The 15,895-nt window shown below is 40.4% G+C and overlaps 1 protein-coding gene across 3 annotated transcripts in view; it reads right to left on the bottom strand.

Annotated features, from left to right (window-relative positions):
- Positions 1-15,895, bottom strand: part of CRHR2 (corticotropin releasing hormone receptor 2) — a 158,196-nt gene that overhangs the window by 31,855 nt on the left and 110,446 nt on the right. For all 3 annotated transcript variants that reach the window (XM_040548705.1, XM_040548707.1, XM_040548706.1), the window contains 3 exons: positions 13,215-13,368; positions 9,265-9,325; positions 1,721-1,793 (listed from right to left, as the gene is read on the bottom strand). In XM_040548705.1, the coding sequence (XP_040404639.1) occupies positions 1,721-1,793; positions 9,265-9,325; positions 13,215-13,368 (288 nt within the window). The remainder of the gene's footprint in view (positions 1-1,720; positions 1,794-9,264; positions 9,326-13,214; positions 13,369-15,895) is intronic.

The raw sequence follows: 15,895 nt of genomic DNA, 5'->3' as shown, positions 1-15,895 counted from the left end.
CACCCCACAGTGCAATTACTGTTGTTACCACATTAGTGCTTTAATTAGAGCTCCAGTGCAGGCTAATGTGGAAAGGTTTGATATGTCAGGTTGGTTGGGTCAGGGTGATACATTTAGGGTATTCTTGGTTTGGTTTAAAGGGTTTTCAGGGCTGCTGTAAATTACAGGTAGAGAAAGTGATCTGTATACGAAGAGCCTCCAACTGTGCATCTATTTTTCAGTCCTTTTTGTTATTAAGTAGAAAGGGCGATTCTGGGGACAGCAAAGTTATTCTCCTGATTCTGAGCTACCTATGCTCTCTGCCAGAAATGACATCAAAGAATTTTAAAGATCTTGTTGATTGCTAGAGAGAGGCAAAGGGGCTGTGGTAGATTTACAGTTCTGACCTCCAGGCCATGATGTAAAAACTACATGCTTTGAGTACTGCAAACTTACTAACTTGTGTTCTCTAAATAGGATTTCTATGTGAGTTAGTCTCTATATCAGTGAGTTAATTCACCGTGAGGCTGTTTGTGCTTTTGGGATGGCTCTCTTGGTAGCACACAATTATATTGTGTGTCACACTGAATATATTTCTCTCCATAGAACGTAAAGAAAAGATTTTTTTACATAAAAACAGACTCCTACTACCTTTTTTCTCTTTTCAGCTACACACAATATGATCTGTTTGCCTCATCTTAACAATTAATTCAAAAACTAATTCATGTGTTTTTAGGTTAGGAAACATTCAGATTAGTAGCTGGCTTCCTAGGTAACAGCGAAGTTGTTTTCATGGTGAATCACATGAAAAGCACAGATCTGACAAGGTGAGAGCTCAAGGCTTCTTAGCCTTGAAAAAGCTGACAGTGGCTGCCTGTTCTGAAGCATTTACACTTTCTCCATGGGGGTTGGAGCAGCATACTCCAACATTTATACCCACTCTTCGTTCCCTAAGTTCCCTCCAGTGAGTCCTGGGAATTCCCCGTCAGGACATCTGCCTTCTTCCTAGCTGGCTTTTACTGCAAAGGGGTGAAAGAAGAAGATCGTTTTTTTTTCAGCATTGTTCTTTCTAATAACATTGATATGGCTGATCCACACCCAGTATTTTCTGGGAAAGCATCACTGAATTTTAGTTGAAGGTTCCAAGTAGTTTATGAAAAAGCTTCCTTCTTTCTCTGCCTGCTGTTGGCTGGTACAGAGGACAGAGTGTTGGCTAAACAGATAAACAGCTTGTTAACTGTGGGCGGCAATGAGAAGGAAAGTTAAAAAGAGGAAGGCTAAGGAGCAAATACATGGCAATAATGGGAATGGAGAAGGTGTAGATGGCTATACAATGAAATGCAATTCCTTACAACAATTATTACATTTTTTTTAAATCAACATGGCTGAAAGAAGTGCCCTAGTTCTCAAGAGCTCAAGTGGAGAAGCAGATGTTACAGCACACCTCCTGTTTTTGAACATTTTTCCTTCCTACATCTCAAAACATTTTACAAAAGAAGGCAAACGGCATTACAGAAGGAGGAGAAAAGAACGGCCTGAGGTCAAGGAAACAACCAAAAACATATCACAGCAATTTTGACTTGCAGTGTTAGCTACTGTGGCAACTGCAGAGAGCAGCTGAAGATGTTTGACCTTTCTGTGTTTTATTTTATATGAAAGTAGAAGTGGAACATCACAGGTGCCTATCAAAATATCCCTCAATGGAAGATGGCAGTGCCCTTCCACCCACATAAATCCTTACCAGAAGAACAAGAATCACTGGCCCTTGATATATGTAGTCGATATATTTCCCTGGCTCTTTTCCAAACCAGCATCTGTAAGAAACAAAACAAATGAGAGAAACATTTATAAAGGGGAATGCAGTTCTTCTAGACAGGTTGTAATATCAAGGACATGATGGAGAGACTTTCCCTTATGCTCTAAGTTGTATAATTATGTACATAATCAGCAAGTGATCGAGTTTTCTGCTACAAAGCCTTCTTTTGTTTGGACACAGGTCTGAGCCTCATTTTCTCCACCCATCAGACAATTCATGTTCCCATCCTGTAGTTGGCTATTGACTATTCAATTATTTCCAAGAAATGTGAGAACCTTCTATAAGGAGGATGCAGAAGATGTAACCTGCTGCATCTGAAAAAAGGGATGAAAGAAATATTCTTTGTAAGGAAAAAAAATCTGTTACTTACTGCAGTGCCCAAAGACCCTTCAATTCCAGAAAGTAAGGGCTATTAGAGCAAATGTGTCTCAAGTTGCAAGGAAATGATGGCTAAATAAGGTACTGGATGAAGAAGGAGTTCATCCCATTGGCTTTGAACGAAGCTGGTGACTACCAAATCCAGCATACAGTAAAAAGACATTATCTGAAGCTAGCAAATACCTGATGCAACATTACTAAAATGGAATGAATTTAGGTTAAGTGAAAGCACAGGTAAACCACAGGACTTCAGATGAGCAGAGAGCCTCGATGTTTTATGTGTTACTGACTGCTGGCTCGACTTTCACTTCTACGAATTCCAAATGTTTTTCTCCCTGCTTCGTTATACAACAGATGAGTCATAGAATCATAGAACCATAGAATATCATGAGCTGGAAGGGACACTCAAGGGTCATCAAGTCCAACTCCTGGCCCCACACAGGACCACCCAAAAATCAAACCACAAATCTGAGAGCGTTGTCCAAATCCTTCTTGAACTCTGGCCGACTTGGTGCCGTGACCACTGCCTTGGGGTTGCCCAACCACGCTCTGGGTGCAGAACCTTTTCCTAACACCCAGCCTGACCCTCCCCTGTCCCAGCTCCATGCCGTTCCCTCGGGTCCTGTCGCTGTCCCCAGAGAGCAGAGCTCACCGCCTGCCCCTCCACTCCCCTCGTGAGGGAGCTGCAGGCCGCCATGAGGCCTCCCCTCGGCCTGCTCTGCTCTGGGCTGAACGAACCAAGGGACCTTAGCTGCTCCTCACACGTCTTCCCCTCTAAACCCTTCACCATCTTTGTAAACCTCCTTTGGACACTCTCTAATAGTTTTATGTCCTTCTTATGTTGTGGTGCCCAAAACTGCACACAGTACTGGAGGTGAGGCCGCACCAGCACAGAGCAAAGCAGGACAATCCATTCCCTCAACCGGCTGGCAGTGCTGTGCTTGATGCACCCCAGGGTACAGTTGGCCCTTTTGGCTGCCAGAAGCCTGTGCTTTCACAGTGACCCATACAGGGAATCATAAATCAGTTATACTTCTGTCAGTAAATTAATCAGAAGCAGAGGTCAGGCCTGGACTCAATGATTTACACCATTATATTGTACAGCTTTGGCCCAGGCCAAACAATAACTAACTCCCAAACAATTCCTGGGGAACAATTTTGGAGTTAGTAGGAGCTAGAGAACCTTCCCAACAGACCGCAGCTGCCCTGATTTGGGGGCCAAGAGAGTTTAGTAATATGGATGTGAATCAGTCCATGCTATTTGGACTCCAGTCCCAGTAATGATTCCAGGCTCATCTAATTTAATATTACAGATATAGCCATGATATACAGATATATCCTGGATACTGGTTCCACCAAGCAGAGACAACTTTGCTGTCATAATGCCATAATGCCTTAAGGTTTAAGTCATTGGAGATCCAGATCTTGTTCCACAGGAAGCAGATTTTGGAGTTCAAGTGTATGAGGGTTTTTTCCCCTTTGTGGATGCCACATAACAAGTCTACAAAGCAAAAAATGATGTCTCCTCTGTGTTCATTTTGTCATTAAAGATAAGGCTAATGGTTCTGGAGACATGAAAACAAGGGCAGTGCCTGAGCTAAGAAGGCCATGAATGTTGGTGCATATTTTTACTTTTACAAAAATTCAAGAAATAATACTTGTTGACTCAAGGAGGTTGCAATCTGTAAGACAGGACATCAGAAGTAGATAAGGTAAATAAAATGAGATAAGGAAAGCTATGGTTCAGTTAGAATTAGTTTCAATCACATAATGTCCTCAAAACACGTTGCTTGTGTTTTAGAGAAAGATAGAAGGAGCATTTGCTCTTTGCAAAATGCTCTTATTGCCCTGAATGTAGAGAAGTATTGGGATATGCATCAGGGTTCTAGGAGTACAATTCAGTATCACACAATTTTTGCCTTTCCTTGATTTAGTTTTTTAAGGTCCAAATGAATCATAGGGCTTTGAATATGTTGTAAATAGAAAACACATCTGTTATTCCCTGGTGCACTGACCGCAAATTAATGTAAATTGATAATTTTGCAACTGATTTTCCAAAATTTGGCAGTGAGAGCAAGACTTGGAATAAGATACTTCCTATAGCCTATTTATCATCCCTGAATCCCCAGAACAGCTTTAAAAGAATGAAACTTTTGTTTTGTTTTGATTTGTTTTCGTATTAGAGAGATGGAATGATATGAAGAAAAATGATGTCTAAGATATGCCAAGGCAGGAAACACAACTCTCCAGAACTTGCAAGACCTAGGTTTAAGAGATGTTTTTGAAGGGCATTTCAAGAGAACTACTATAGATTGCCTGAAACTTAGAGAACCAAGAGCTGTTAGAAGAGGGATTTCTGCAAAGCTGGAAGAGGAATCCAATGGGACCGATAAGGGACTAAGACATTTGTGAGCCAGAAGAAGTCCACAGAAAATTTGGAAGAGAGGTTGTAGAGCACAAATGAGGTTAAATGGCAAAGGTTGCTCACTGCTCTCTGGAATTAAAATATTGCTTAACTGTAAGATCATATTGAAGAGAAAAATACTAATATTTACTATCTGAAGTCCAATATCAGACTAAAGTTGTACTGAGTGAGGCACCACGTATATATACACTTTCATAAAATTTGAGGGAAGGAGGTTGTTGCCAAAGGTAGACTTCTAAAGCACAGGCGTCTACATGTGAGCTTGATGATCCAGGTTCCTTTTGTATATAGTGGAGGAAGAAAAAAAAAAAAGGCTTTTCTAGAATGGTGCTCATCTACTTAGGCTATAAAACAGATCTGATAATTTGCAGTCTAAACATTTCTAGTCTGCCCATTAAATTAAGAGAGTAAGGTTAGAGGATAGATATGTGCCAGAGACGTTACATATGTCTACATTTCATTAGCTGCATTTCATATTTACAGTCTAACTGATCAAATTGCAACCTTAGCTGGCATATTGCAAACATTCTGCCTGTCATCTTAACTCTAACTTTAAAGACAATATAAGCCCTTATTCCTATAGTAAAATATGCACTACATATCTCTTTATAACCAAAACGAGAAATCTGAAACACTGAAAATTGCTTGGTGCATCAGAATTTAATTCCAGCCTTGTGTAACATACAAAAGCCACTTTTTTTTTTCTTCTTTACCTCTGCAAGAATAAATAAACACTCTGTAAATATTGAAGAGGACAATTTATGAAGACAGTTCTTATTAAACTCAGATATATAAATACACTTCTATTGGATAGTGCTAATTAATATTCTCCACGGTTCTGTGATGGTTCTTCATATAGCAAAAAACAACATTGGTTTTATCATTATTGTTAATTAGACCTTACTAATGTTCTTCTCCTTACCAATGGTCCACCAATGAAATTGCTACAATAATATCTCTTAATCATTTTATTTATTTATTTATTTATTTTACTGACTCATTGTCAGATTTTGCTAAAAACCTGTTAAATCCCAGACAGGATATTTGCTACAGTACCAATTATATTGGCCTCACTATGCAAAGCACTTATTCATACTTATAATAAGTATAAAAAAGGGAAAAAAAATCAGAAGCTCATTGAAGCATTTCCTTAACATTCTTCTTGTGCATTATTTTGAGCTTTTAAGCTACTATGAGCTACACATAACATGAACCTCAGTTCAACCTCCAAACAATTTATGTTACAGCTCAAATGCATACTCAGATAAGGAAGTTCTCATTTTGTTCTGAATTATGGGCTGTCCATTGGAGTATCTGTACAGTCTTGAAGGCTGTAGGCAAGCACATGTTTTGTACTGGTGTCCCGTTTGCTAGTTCGAGGGGAGTAAAACGATTTCTCCAGAGGTGAGGATAAATGGAGCATTAAAAGCTAGGCTGACCAGGATGGTCAGTCTGTTTCACAGAACAGTTGAGGTTGGCAGGAATCTCTGGGGATTGTCTAGTCCAACACCCCCTGCTCAAAGCAGGGCCAACTGGAGCAAGTTGCTGAGAACTATGTTCATTTGTTTTTGAGTATCTACAAGGATGAAGACTCCACAACTTCCCTGGGCTACCTGTTCCAATGTTCAACCACCCTCACAAAAAAAAAAAGTGTTTCCTTATGTTCAGATGGAATGTCATGCATTTCCATTTGTGCGTTTGCATCTTGTCCTGTCAATGGGCACCATTGGCATACCTTCTTCATACCCTGCTATCAGATATTTATAAACATTGGTGAGACACCCCTCTGCCTCCTCCAGTATAAAGAGTCCCAGCTCTTTCAGCCTCTCCTGGCATGAGAGATGATGAATTATCTTGGCAGCAATTATTTCTCAAAGCTGGGAATTACTTTTCTCTCTGTCTGTATTTGTACACAGTTATGCACTCTAGTTAAAGGCATGATTTCTATATTATCCTAGCACAGGGAAAGGATTATGTAAATGTCACAAAGTTTATTCCAAACTCTCCCAATGGCTAATTGGAGAGGAGAAGAGACAATACCTAAGTTAAATACACTCAAACTCACATCGTGCACATGTACCACACATACATTTAGTGCTTTAGTTTGACTGTTCAGCTTTAGTCTGACAGTTCAGCAGAATCTGCCCCTTTCCTCAGACCAGGAGGCAGTAAGAAGAGGCCATCTGAAGTATCATGTGCTTTAATGCTTGAGAAGGTGACTGAATATTTATGATAACTGACAGGCCCTCAGCAAGCAATTCATTTCTAGTTTTGCTTCAGTTCATTTACTTCACTGAGTCTCCCCTGCATATGACATTACTACAAATGTGAAAAGCAGATTTCATTTAATAGCCCTTGCCTTACAGCTTAATGCCCTTACCAGCTCTTCATTTACAGGCGCTCTGCCTGTCTGTCTGTGTGGTGTGTGTTAGATCAAAGGAATGGCACTGTGGAAGTGTCCAGTCTCAGTTTCTCAAGCAGAGTGATGAAGTACATGAATCCTGGCCCCACCGCTGACACTGAGCAAGGATAACACTAAGGCTCCAGGCCATTACACCCCAGACTACAGTGGGCAGAAGCCAAGAGGACTTTCTATTTTACACAGTAAACTTGGAACAGCTGTGCTGTGCAATGATGTGTGTGAATGTTTCACCTCATGCCAAGCATCAGCATAAAGGTGAAAATTTCCCAAGACATTAGGTTTAGTTTTCTAGGTCGACCAAGAGTAACCTGCAACCTCCCCTATCAGCAAGCCCATTAGCCAAATGATGTACGTTAGTATGTACAGACTTGCCCATGACATGAATTTAAAAGCTCAGGCTCCATTTCATAACCCACCCAAGGCAGAGAGGTTGATCCTAGAGACTCAACAAGAGCAGCCTAGGTACCACATACCATTCTGCATAGAAATAGAATCACTTTGCTTTTCTTGCCATGCCGACAGTATTTTTCATCCTTCTTTCTTTTATAATGCTATGTTGTGCAGGACCTATATAATGGTTATATAAACCTGTCATGTCTTTTTTCATATCTAAGATACATCAAAGTGAGATTCTTTAACATTAATGTTGCAGGCATAGAGATGATCTTGAAAGGAGGAACTGGTACAGGCGATGCAGTGGTTTCTCTACCTCTGCCTTGTGTGCAGTGTGGTCCCAGATGTTGTGGCATGTTATCAGGGGCTTGCCCTTATTTATTTTGTGAGTGATGAGCAGTCCTTCAAAAATGATGTGTCCAAACCTTGGTGTTCAACTCAATCATTCAGAACAGGGAAGTTTAATGAGCATTGCTGCTATCAAAGCATGTGGTGTTTTGCCTTTCTGTTTCAAGGTACTAGTTCTACAGCTGAAAGTCCTAGTTTCAGCACAATGAGACAGCTGCCATGCTGCCCTTGCTTGTTCAAGAAAGGAACTTGACCATGAAGCAGACCCAAAATGTTGCAACCCTTTACCCACACAGAAACAAGAAGGTTTGTGAGCATGGAAACTAGGGAAAGCTGGTCACCCGAGGTTATCTCCCAGGGCTGCTTGACTTGGACACCCAACTTTTACTTGCCATTTTGGAACTGCAGCATGGATTCTCCCATGTGATTGCTGTAGGCTGGGATTGGACCTCACAAAACATTTCTCTCAGTTAAAGGGTGACTGAATGACTGCCATTATGTGCAACTCCTGGGAATTAGATTATCACCTTCAAAGTCACCACTGAAGCTATAGAAGAGATTAGTCAAGGGTTCAAAAGCTTGTGTGGAGAGGAGAATAAGAACTTAGTAGTGCATAACAGAATTCCTCCCATACAGTGTAGATGCCCATAACTCAGCCAGTGATCCTGTCCATCTCCTCTAGAGTCAGGAGAGAGAAATAGTGCATGTAAATCTAATTCATCCAACCTACTTTGAATATCTCCTTCCAGATGAGATGAAATGCACCCCAGACTGCATTTACTGTTTTGATTGATCACCGCTGATCATAACAGACCACAGATTAGTGCAGATGCAGACACCTATGAGGTAGATACTTACATTTAATCAGACGTGCTATAGAAAGACAGACAGATAGACAGTGTGGTCATATGAATACCAGATTCATGGAGGAAATAATTTTTTAAGGTTAGAGAAGTGAGCTGGAACAGCCAGTACACATTGATCCAAACACCAGTTGCAAAGTACAAGCTGTTTGTGGGAAAAAAAAAACACAACACAGATGCCTGCTTATCTCCAATATTTTTCAATTTCATGCACTTACTGTTTCCACTTGAAAGAGACAGAAACAAATGCAAAAATTCCAACCATAAGACTATTCTTGGCAGGCTGAAACTGAATTCTGGACACCCAGAAGGCTAAATCCTTTAGCACTCAACTGTAATTTTCACCAAGGTCTTATTCAAGCAGAACTCCCGTTGAAGGAGATTAACCTCACTATAAATCATGTACAAAGCTATCAAATGAGAACTTCAGAGTTTGACAAAGGAGATTTGGGAATATATTTATACTTTCAGGAGTTGACTCAAATAGTGTTCTGAAATTTGAGATCATTTGGGTTTAGATGAAGAGGATTTGACTTTTTCTCTTTCCAATCAGCCGAATTTCTAAATTACTAGTTCATCTTATAGCCATTTCCTAATTTATTTAGAGAGCCACATAAACACAAATGTTAACATCACTTACTGTTCATTTTCATAATATAATTTGCCAATGGCCCAGGCAATGATGATAGGGCAAGGAATACCTGCAACAACAGCAAAAAAAAAAAAAAAAAAGTTAATCCAGTTATGTATTGATGATACAATATTAGACATATCTCTGTTTAGATAGAGATCTGTAATGAGGATAGAAGAGTCTTTCTTATGCACTGGAAGACTCAAAATACAAGTGGTCCTATCTTGGTATACTTGAGACACTGCAATTTCTAAGACCTCTCTTTGTATTAAATGAAATAATCTCAACAAGAAAAAACTTAAGGACTAATAAAACAAGTTAGTAAAACTATTAACAAGTGTAACAATGTGTATCATATATACCTATTTTTCTATGCATGTGATCAGAAAAGTTCTGGCTGGCTTATAGGCAATTGTCCCCTTTTCATTTTCCTACCGTTGATATGACAAAAACTTACAGACAGCATTTGGAGGCAGGTATTGTTAAGTTTTTTATTTCCCCAGTTGCAAGAAGGTTGTAAATTTATTGGGTTCTTTGGATGAAGCCAATTTTCAACATCTTCAACCACTTTTTCAGTTGAGTCTTGAACCTGTGAAACAGGTTGATGAGAATCTCTTGATATCACTTAAACTCTTGATCTCTTGTTGCATTAGGTGAGTTGTATTTGTACACCTAATGTCCCTGCAGTGCCATGTCCTCTGCTTTCCAATTCTATTGTTATATCAGTCTCATGTCTAGAGCCTTAGCCTTGTTTTGCTTGTTTTGTATCAGGCCTTCAGAGTTCAGCTAGTTTCAAGGTGATGACTGTTTTTCTGGAGAAGGAAATTGGAGGTAAGGAAGAGTAAATGGAGCTGGCCTTTTTGCATGGATCTCCTGTGGGAAGACAGGACCTTTTTCACACATGCATTACCCAGGCAGTCTGGACAGATGTCAAAATTGGAAGAGGAGAAATTCCCATCTCCATTTTCCTTTTCCCTTTAACCTGTCACCTCAGCCAAAAACAAACAATAAAATAAGCTTCTCCATCTTCATCCCTCATTCTAACCTCAGTTTCACATCCCTCTGAATCCAATACTACTCCAAGGTGAATGCCCAGATTCAGTGACCCTCACTGGAACCTGATTCCTTCCCACTGGAAGCAACATGACTTAAGCCCTCCTGTAGGAGTGAGCCTGGCCGGGTATCTAATGCTGCCTTTGCTAGGGATGAACAGACAAAATGCAATCATGTCCTTTCTCCTGGGGAAAACATTTTAATTCTCCTGGTGAAGGGAAGACCAGGGAACTGAGAATGAGAGTGATAAAAGATCAAGTATATGGGAAGCCAAAGCAGAGCCAGAAAGCACCTAAAAGGGTGAGAGGAAAGGTATATTCAGCACATGGCACTCCTGAGACCCAGAGGGCCCTGGAGGAGATAGGGAGGGAAAATACCACAGACCAAACCTGTCAGGGGTCTGTGGAAGGCTGTGTGAGGAGCTGATTTTCTAGTTTGGTGACAGAATTAAAAATATTAAAAAATAATGATAATAAATAAATGAATCAATTCCCCACATTTACGTTTTCTTACATTTTCTTTGTTCTTTTTCTTATAGCTCCCCTTTCTTCCCATTTGATTTTGGACTGAATGACATATTTTTTTTTAAAGACTGTTTCGGCTGTTAGAACTGCAATTCAATTACTTCTGCTCAATTATGAGAGGCATTTCTGAACACAGTGCCATTCTACTTTCAGAAAAGAAAATATTTGTGACTTCTTTTCCACCTTTTTTTTTTTTTTCAACAGAAAAGAATTGCCAAATTCACTAGTTCTGCTTGACTCCCTATTTTGTATTCAAGCAAACAAGCTACCTGCAGGGGGCTTGCCTTGCCAAACCCCTTGAGGCTCAGTTCAAGTCATGGATATGTTGCTTGGTAAGGAACCATGAAGGTACCCAGTCCAATCTCCTGCTCAAAGAGGAATTGTCAACAACACTCGCCACCTCAGCTATGGCTTAATCTTGCTCAAGTTCCAGTACCTCCAAGGTCAGAGATTCCACAGCTTTTCTGAGTCATCTGTTGCAGTGTTGCATTACCATTTTGGCATTTTTTTTTTTTTTCTTAATGCCCAACTGGAACCTACTAGTTTGCAATTTGTGGCGATTACCCTTTCTTATAATATATGCTATTACCAAGAAGAATTTGGCTCCATCGTCTTTCTAATTAGACACCAAACCTTTCTTGGAACCTAATAGACCCTCCTCCCCACCTTATCCTCCTCTTGGCTAGATTAACAAGTTCAGTCCTTCAGCCTCACTTCATAGCTCATGTCATCTAGACCCCGATCATATTGGCAGCCTTCTACTGGATAATTTCCATTTTTTCCACACCCCTTTTGACCTAACAGACCCCAAAGTGACCAATGTATTCCAAGGGATGCTTTATCAAAGCTGAGTACAAACAATTAGTAACTTCCCTCAGTCTTCTGGCAACACTCCTAGTGTAATCCAGTGTGTTTTTTACTTTTTTCATGATGGAAAGGCACTTCTGGCTTATAACTTGCCGGCATCCACTGCAAGACCTAGGTCCTTTTCAGCAGGACTGCTACTCTGACAGTTGGCTCCCAGCCTGAACTGATGTACCAGCCTATATTGATGCACCTAGAGAGAAGAAGCCTTTGCCCTGGCCCAGGCTCACACAGTAGAGGTTTAATAACAGAGTAATGAGCTCTATTTCTGTCTTTGAGCAGCCACAAATATAGTACAAAGACAACATGCGATCCTTTGTTGAGGGCTGTTTTCCAGGAACAAACCCTTCAGAAGTTCAAACAACAGCTGTAAGACTGTACTGGCAGATAATTAGGCTTTTCTTCCAGTCAGCTCCTCACTTAGAAGTGTCTCTTCTGTCTCTTGAGACTGAGTGGTCCACAGAGCGTGGACAGTGTCTTTGCTGTTTTATGCCATCTGGAGCAGCAGTGCATATGGGGCTGTGATCAGTGCTTTACTGATCAAAGTGAAAGGGACATGCCATGGACTGCTGTGTTCCCAAAGTGCTGAGCCTGTGAATTCTTTTTTCAACTTGAACACCAGGTACCTGAGGATCTAAGTGACAAAAATAAATCCAGCAATAACTTATTATCTTTATGTCATCACCACAGTAAAGAACTATACTTGTTTTCATGGTGTTTTGGTGTGAAGTTAGGTATGTCAGATTTCACAACAGTGGGATTATTATTATTATTATTATTATTATTATTATTATCATTATTATCATTATTATCATTATTATTTTATTATTGCTGCTGTTGTTTTTATCACTTAATTGACAGGCACCATGAATATTGGGCTTATGTGGCAAGGCTTTGGTAGAGGGGGTGGCCTCTGTGAGAAGAATCCAGAAGCTGCCCCATGTTAGATAAGGGCCACTTTCAGCTGGCTGACCCACCGCTACCCAGATTCGGGCCAATAAGCAATGTTGTTTGTTCCTCTAGGAGAGCATATTTAAGAAAGGAGAACAACAACAACAACAACAACAACAAACTTGCTGCACGACAGCAGCTGGGAGAGCAAGGAGTGAGACCCAGCCCTGCAGCCCCCAAGGCCAGTGCAGCAGGAGGGCAGGAGGTGCTCCAGGCACGAAGCAGCAGTTCCCCTGCGGCCTGTGGAGAGGCCCCTGGTGGAGCAGGCTGTCCCCCTGCAGCCCATGGGTCCCACACGGAGCAGATCTCCATGCTGCAGCCCGTGGAGGAGCCCCCGGTGGAGCAGGTGGATGTGGCCTGGAGGAGGCTGCGGCCCATGGAGAGCCCCCGCAGGAGCAGGCCCCAGGCCGGAGCTGCAGGCCGTGGAGAGGAGCCCACGCAGAAGCACATCAGTGTTGTGGTGGAGCTCAGCTGCCCAGCTGAGTAAAACCACCACAGTCCATTTTGGCACCCAAATGTTACACCACTACAGCATGTAACACCATTATAAATGCACAAGACACTTACACCATCCTATGAAGAGAAAGACCCATTTCCGCAGCTTATCTGTGGAGTAGGTCATCACTATAGCAGTATGTAAATAGCAGCCTTCCACAAACATCCAGAAGAAGTTGGTCACCACAAAATAATTGTAGACAGTGGTAATACACCGACACCAGGGCTGGAAAGGAAATAAGAAAAGAACATTTTAAAATCATGGTGAGACCACTTCAGAAACTCTTTTTTGCTATTCCCTTAAAAAACAATGATTGAAGTAATTCAAGGAATATATATTTATACTTGGGACTTAGAATCAGAATATTTTATCTGCTGTCAGGAGCTCACAGCTGTGTCTGTGACTTTCTGCTGTGGCTTGGCTTTGACTACAAGATGCTGGATTCCCTCTACCTGAACATGTGTGGAAAGTTAACATGCCTTAAGGCATGTCCACACCAGCAATCTGCAAGCCGTTAAAGAAGCATCTGTGTGGAATGAAGACAAAAGGAGACAGGCCACCTGACTGTAGGTGATCTTTCTGAGAGGTACAGCCATAGCCTAGGGTCATTTCCAAAGATGACATAAGAGTCTAAGCATCTCTTAGGCAGTATAACCCACCTGCTGAGCAATTTGAAGAAAATTTAAGATAATAGTTAATGTCACAGTCTTGTTTCATTTCCACTGAAGGGAAGGAGCACCACTGACATTTAGAAAAAAAGATATTTTACGTTAAAGCTATGCTTTTTTCAACTACCTCATCCCCTCTACTCCTGCCATTTGTACTTTAGTCTGTCAGTCACATCACTGCACACATCACCTCTGAATTTTGCCACAACATCAAGAAGAATTTTTAGTCGGCCTCAATGTATCAGTAAAGGCAGCTTCTATGGCTGTGCAGTGAGACCACAGCTGTGGAATAGACAATTAGTTATAGAGAGGCAGATGGTAACATCACATCAATAAATCAGAAGTAACTGCTGATGGTAATTTCCATAGCACTACACACAGAAGTCTAGGAGAATTTCTTTCTGACCAAGCAGGCATTCAGTGTATTCCCTGAAGCATGACATTAATTACCTATGTTAGCTGGTATCATTGATGTCATTTTTGGTCTCACCATCCTCCAGCCTTTTAATTAACTCTACTAAAGTATTTGAAACTTTTGACCCTCAGTTAATTTCATTTTGGACTTCATATGCATGAGGTATTGATGATCTCTAGGCAGTCAACAGAGCAGCAGATGCACTATCAAACCCAACAGAATTCTGTGGACTAAGAATTTATTGGACAAAAAACACGTTTACAAAATGATAGCACATTTACAAGTGATCACTTCTGTTTATTGAGCTGCAATAAACAGATAAAAAAAAACAACACACCAATATCAAACTTTTGGATATGTTAAACCTTCAATTTCTGTGTGATTTCATCAAGATTTGAAATTTAGTTTGCCTTGATCCTTAAAATAGGATTTAAAAACAAAACAACAAAGCAGGAGATGAACCACTGTGTCTTCAAAATTTTGTTTAAACCAATTACAACTTTTTTTTTTTTTTCTGTCTCTCTTTTTGGCCTGAACAAAATGAAACAAAAATACAGTCTCCCCTATTCTCTCCTCTCCCCTATTTTTGGCAAATATATATATATATATATATAAAGGCTCCATTCAAGTCTCATATTTGATTTTGCTGTCTAAGAAGGTATGAGCATGAATTAAACCTTTCTCTGTGGCCTCCATCTCATGTCAGTTCTCCAGTGCAATGGCTACACTTTTGTTCCACTCTTTCCCTCGGTTGTAACACTTACACAATTTTTCTTCTCTCCACAGCTGCCCATTTTCAAAAAAAAAATTGTAAAAACTAATTATATCTGAGCCTGTTGTTCCTCTGTCAGAACTGAGTGAAATTGGCCAGTGGGTTGTGACGGCACTGGGACACGTAGAGTCAAATACTCATGAAGGTGGTGAGGTCTCCCTCTGCATTGTTTCCATGGGAAACCAGAACAAAATGAATTTGAGCAACTCTACTCATTTCCCTTTGGAATTGTGGATTTATTATTATTGAATAATAAACCCAATTAGCAGAACTCATTAATTTATACCATTTCATTTATTTGACTGAGGATACCTGGTCCCCACATGTATCCACCATTAGGCTCTAGACATCTTCAGCATTTCCCCTTCTTGATTTATTAACATACGCACTATAACTTCATGCAAAATGTTTTCATGTTGAGTCCTTTATGTTTCTGTAACTGCATTATTTAATCTTCGCTGATTAGCCCAGAAGAGATCATACAATTAGCCAGTGTAAATTATGCTGCTCCCATTGATTTTGGAGGTGCCATTTTGATTCCGACTTACACCACAGCAAGAACATTAACATTATCACTAAGCTTGTAAAAAGCATCTTCCCAAAAAAGACTGCAGTGTTTTGCAGAGAAAAGGTGAGTAATGGAAAACTGGGGCATGTGAGGATCTATCATTGTATTTGCAAGTATATATTTTATTTAGCACTTTGTGGTCTCATTTTAAGAAGCATTTGAGTGTCTGAGTGCAATTGATTATTCCTACATAACTGTAAAAATCTGCATTAAGGTTTACAATATTGTCATGAGAGAAAACAATTCAGCATAAAACTATCAACAACAAAGCTCATATACCACCATCTTCTGTAGCCTGAAAATGTCAGAAACACAGACGACGCAAACAA

The sequence above is a fragment of the Cygnus olor genome, chromosome 2 (assembly GCF_009769625.2).
Source record: "Cygnus olor isolate bCygOlo1 chromosome 2, bCygOlo1.pri.v2, whole genome shotgun sequence".
NCBI classification, from domain to species: Eukaryota; Metazoa; Chordata; class Aves; order Anseriformes; family Anatidae; genus Cygnus; species Cygnus olor.
This window is presented reverse-complemented; position numbering and strand designations above follow the sequence as displayed.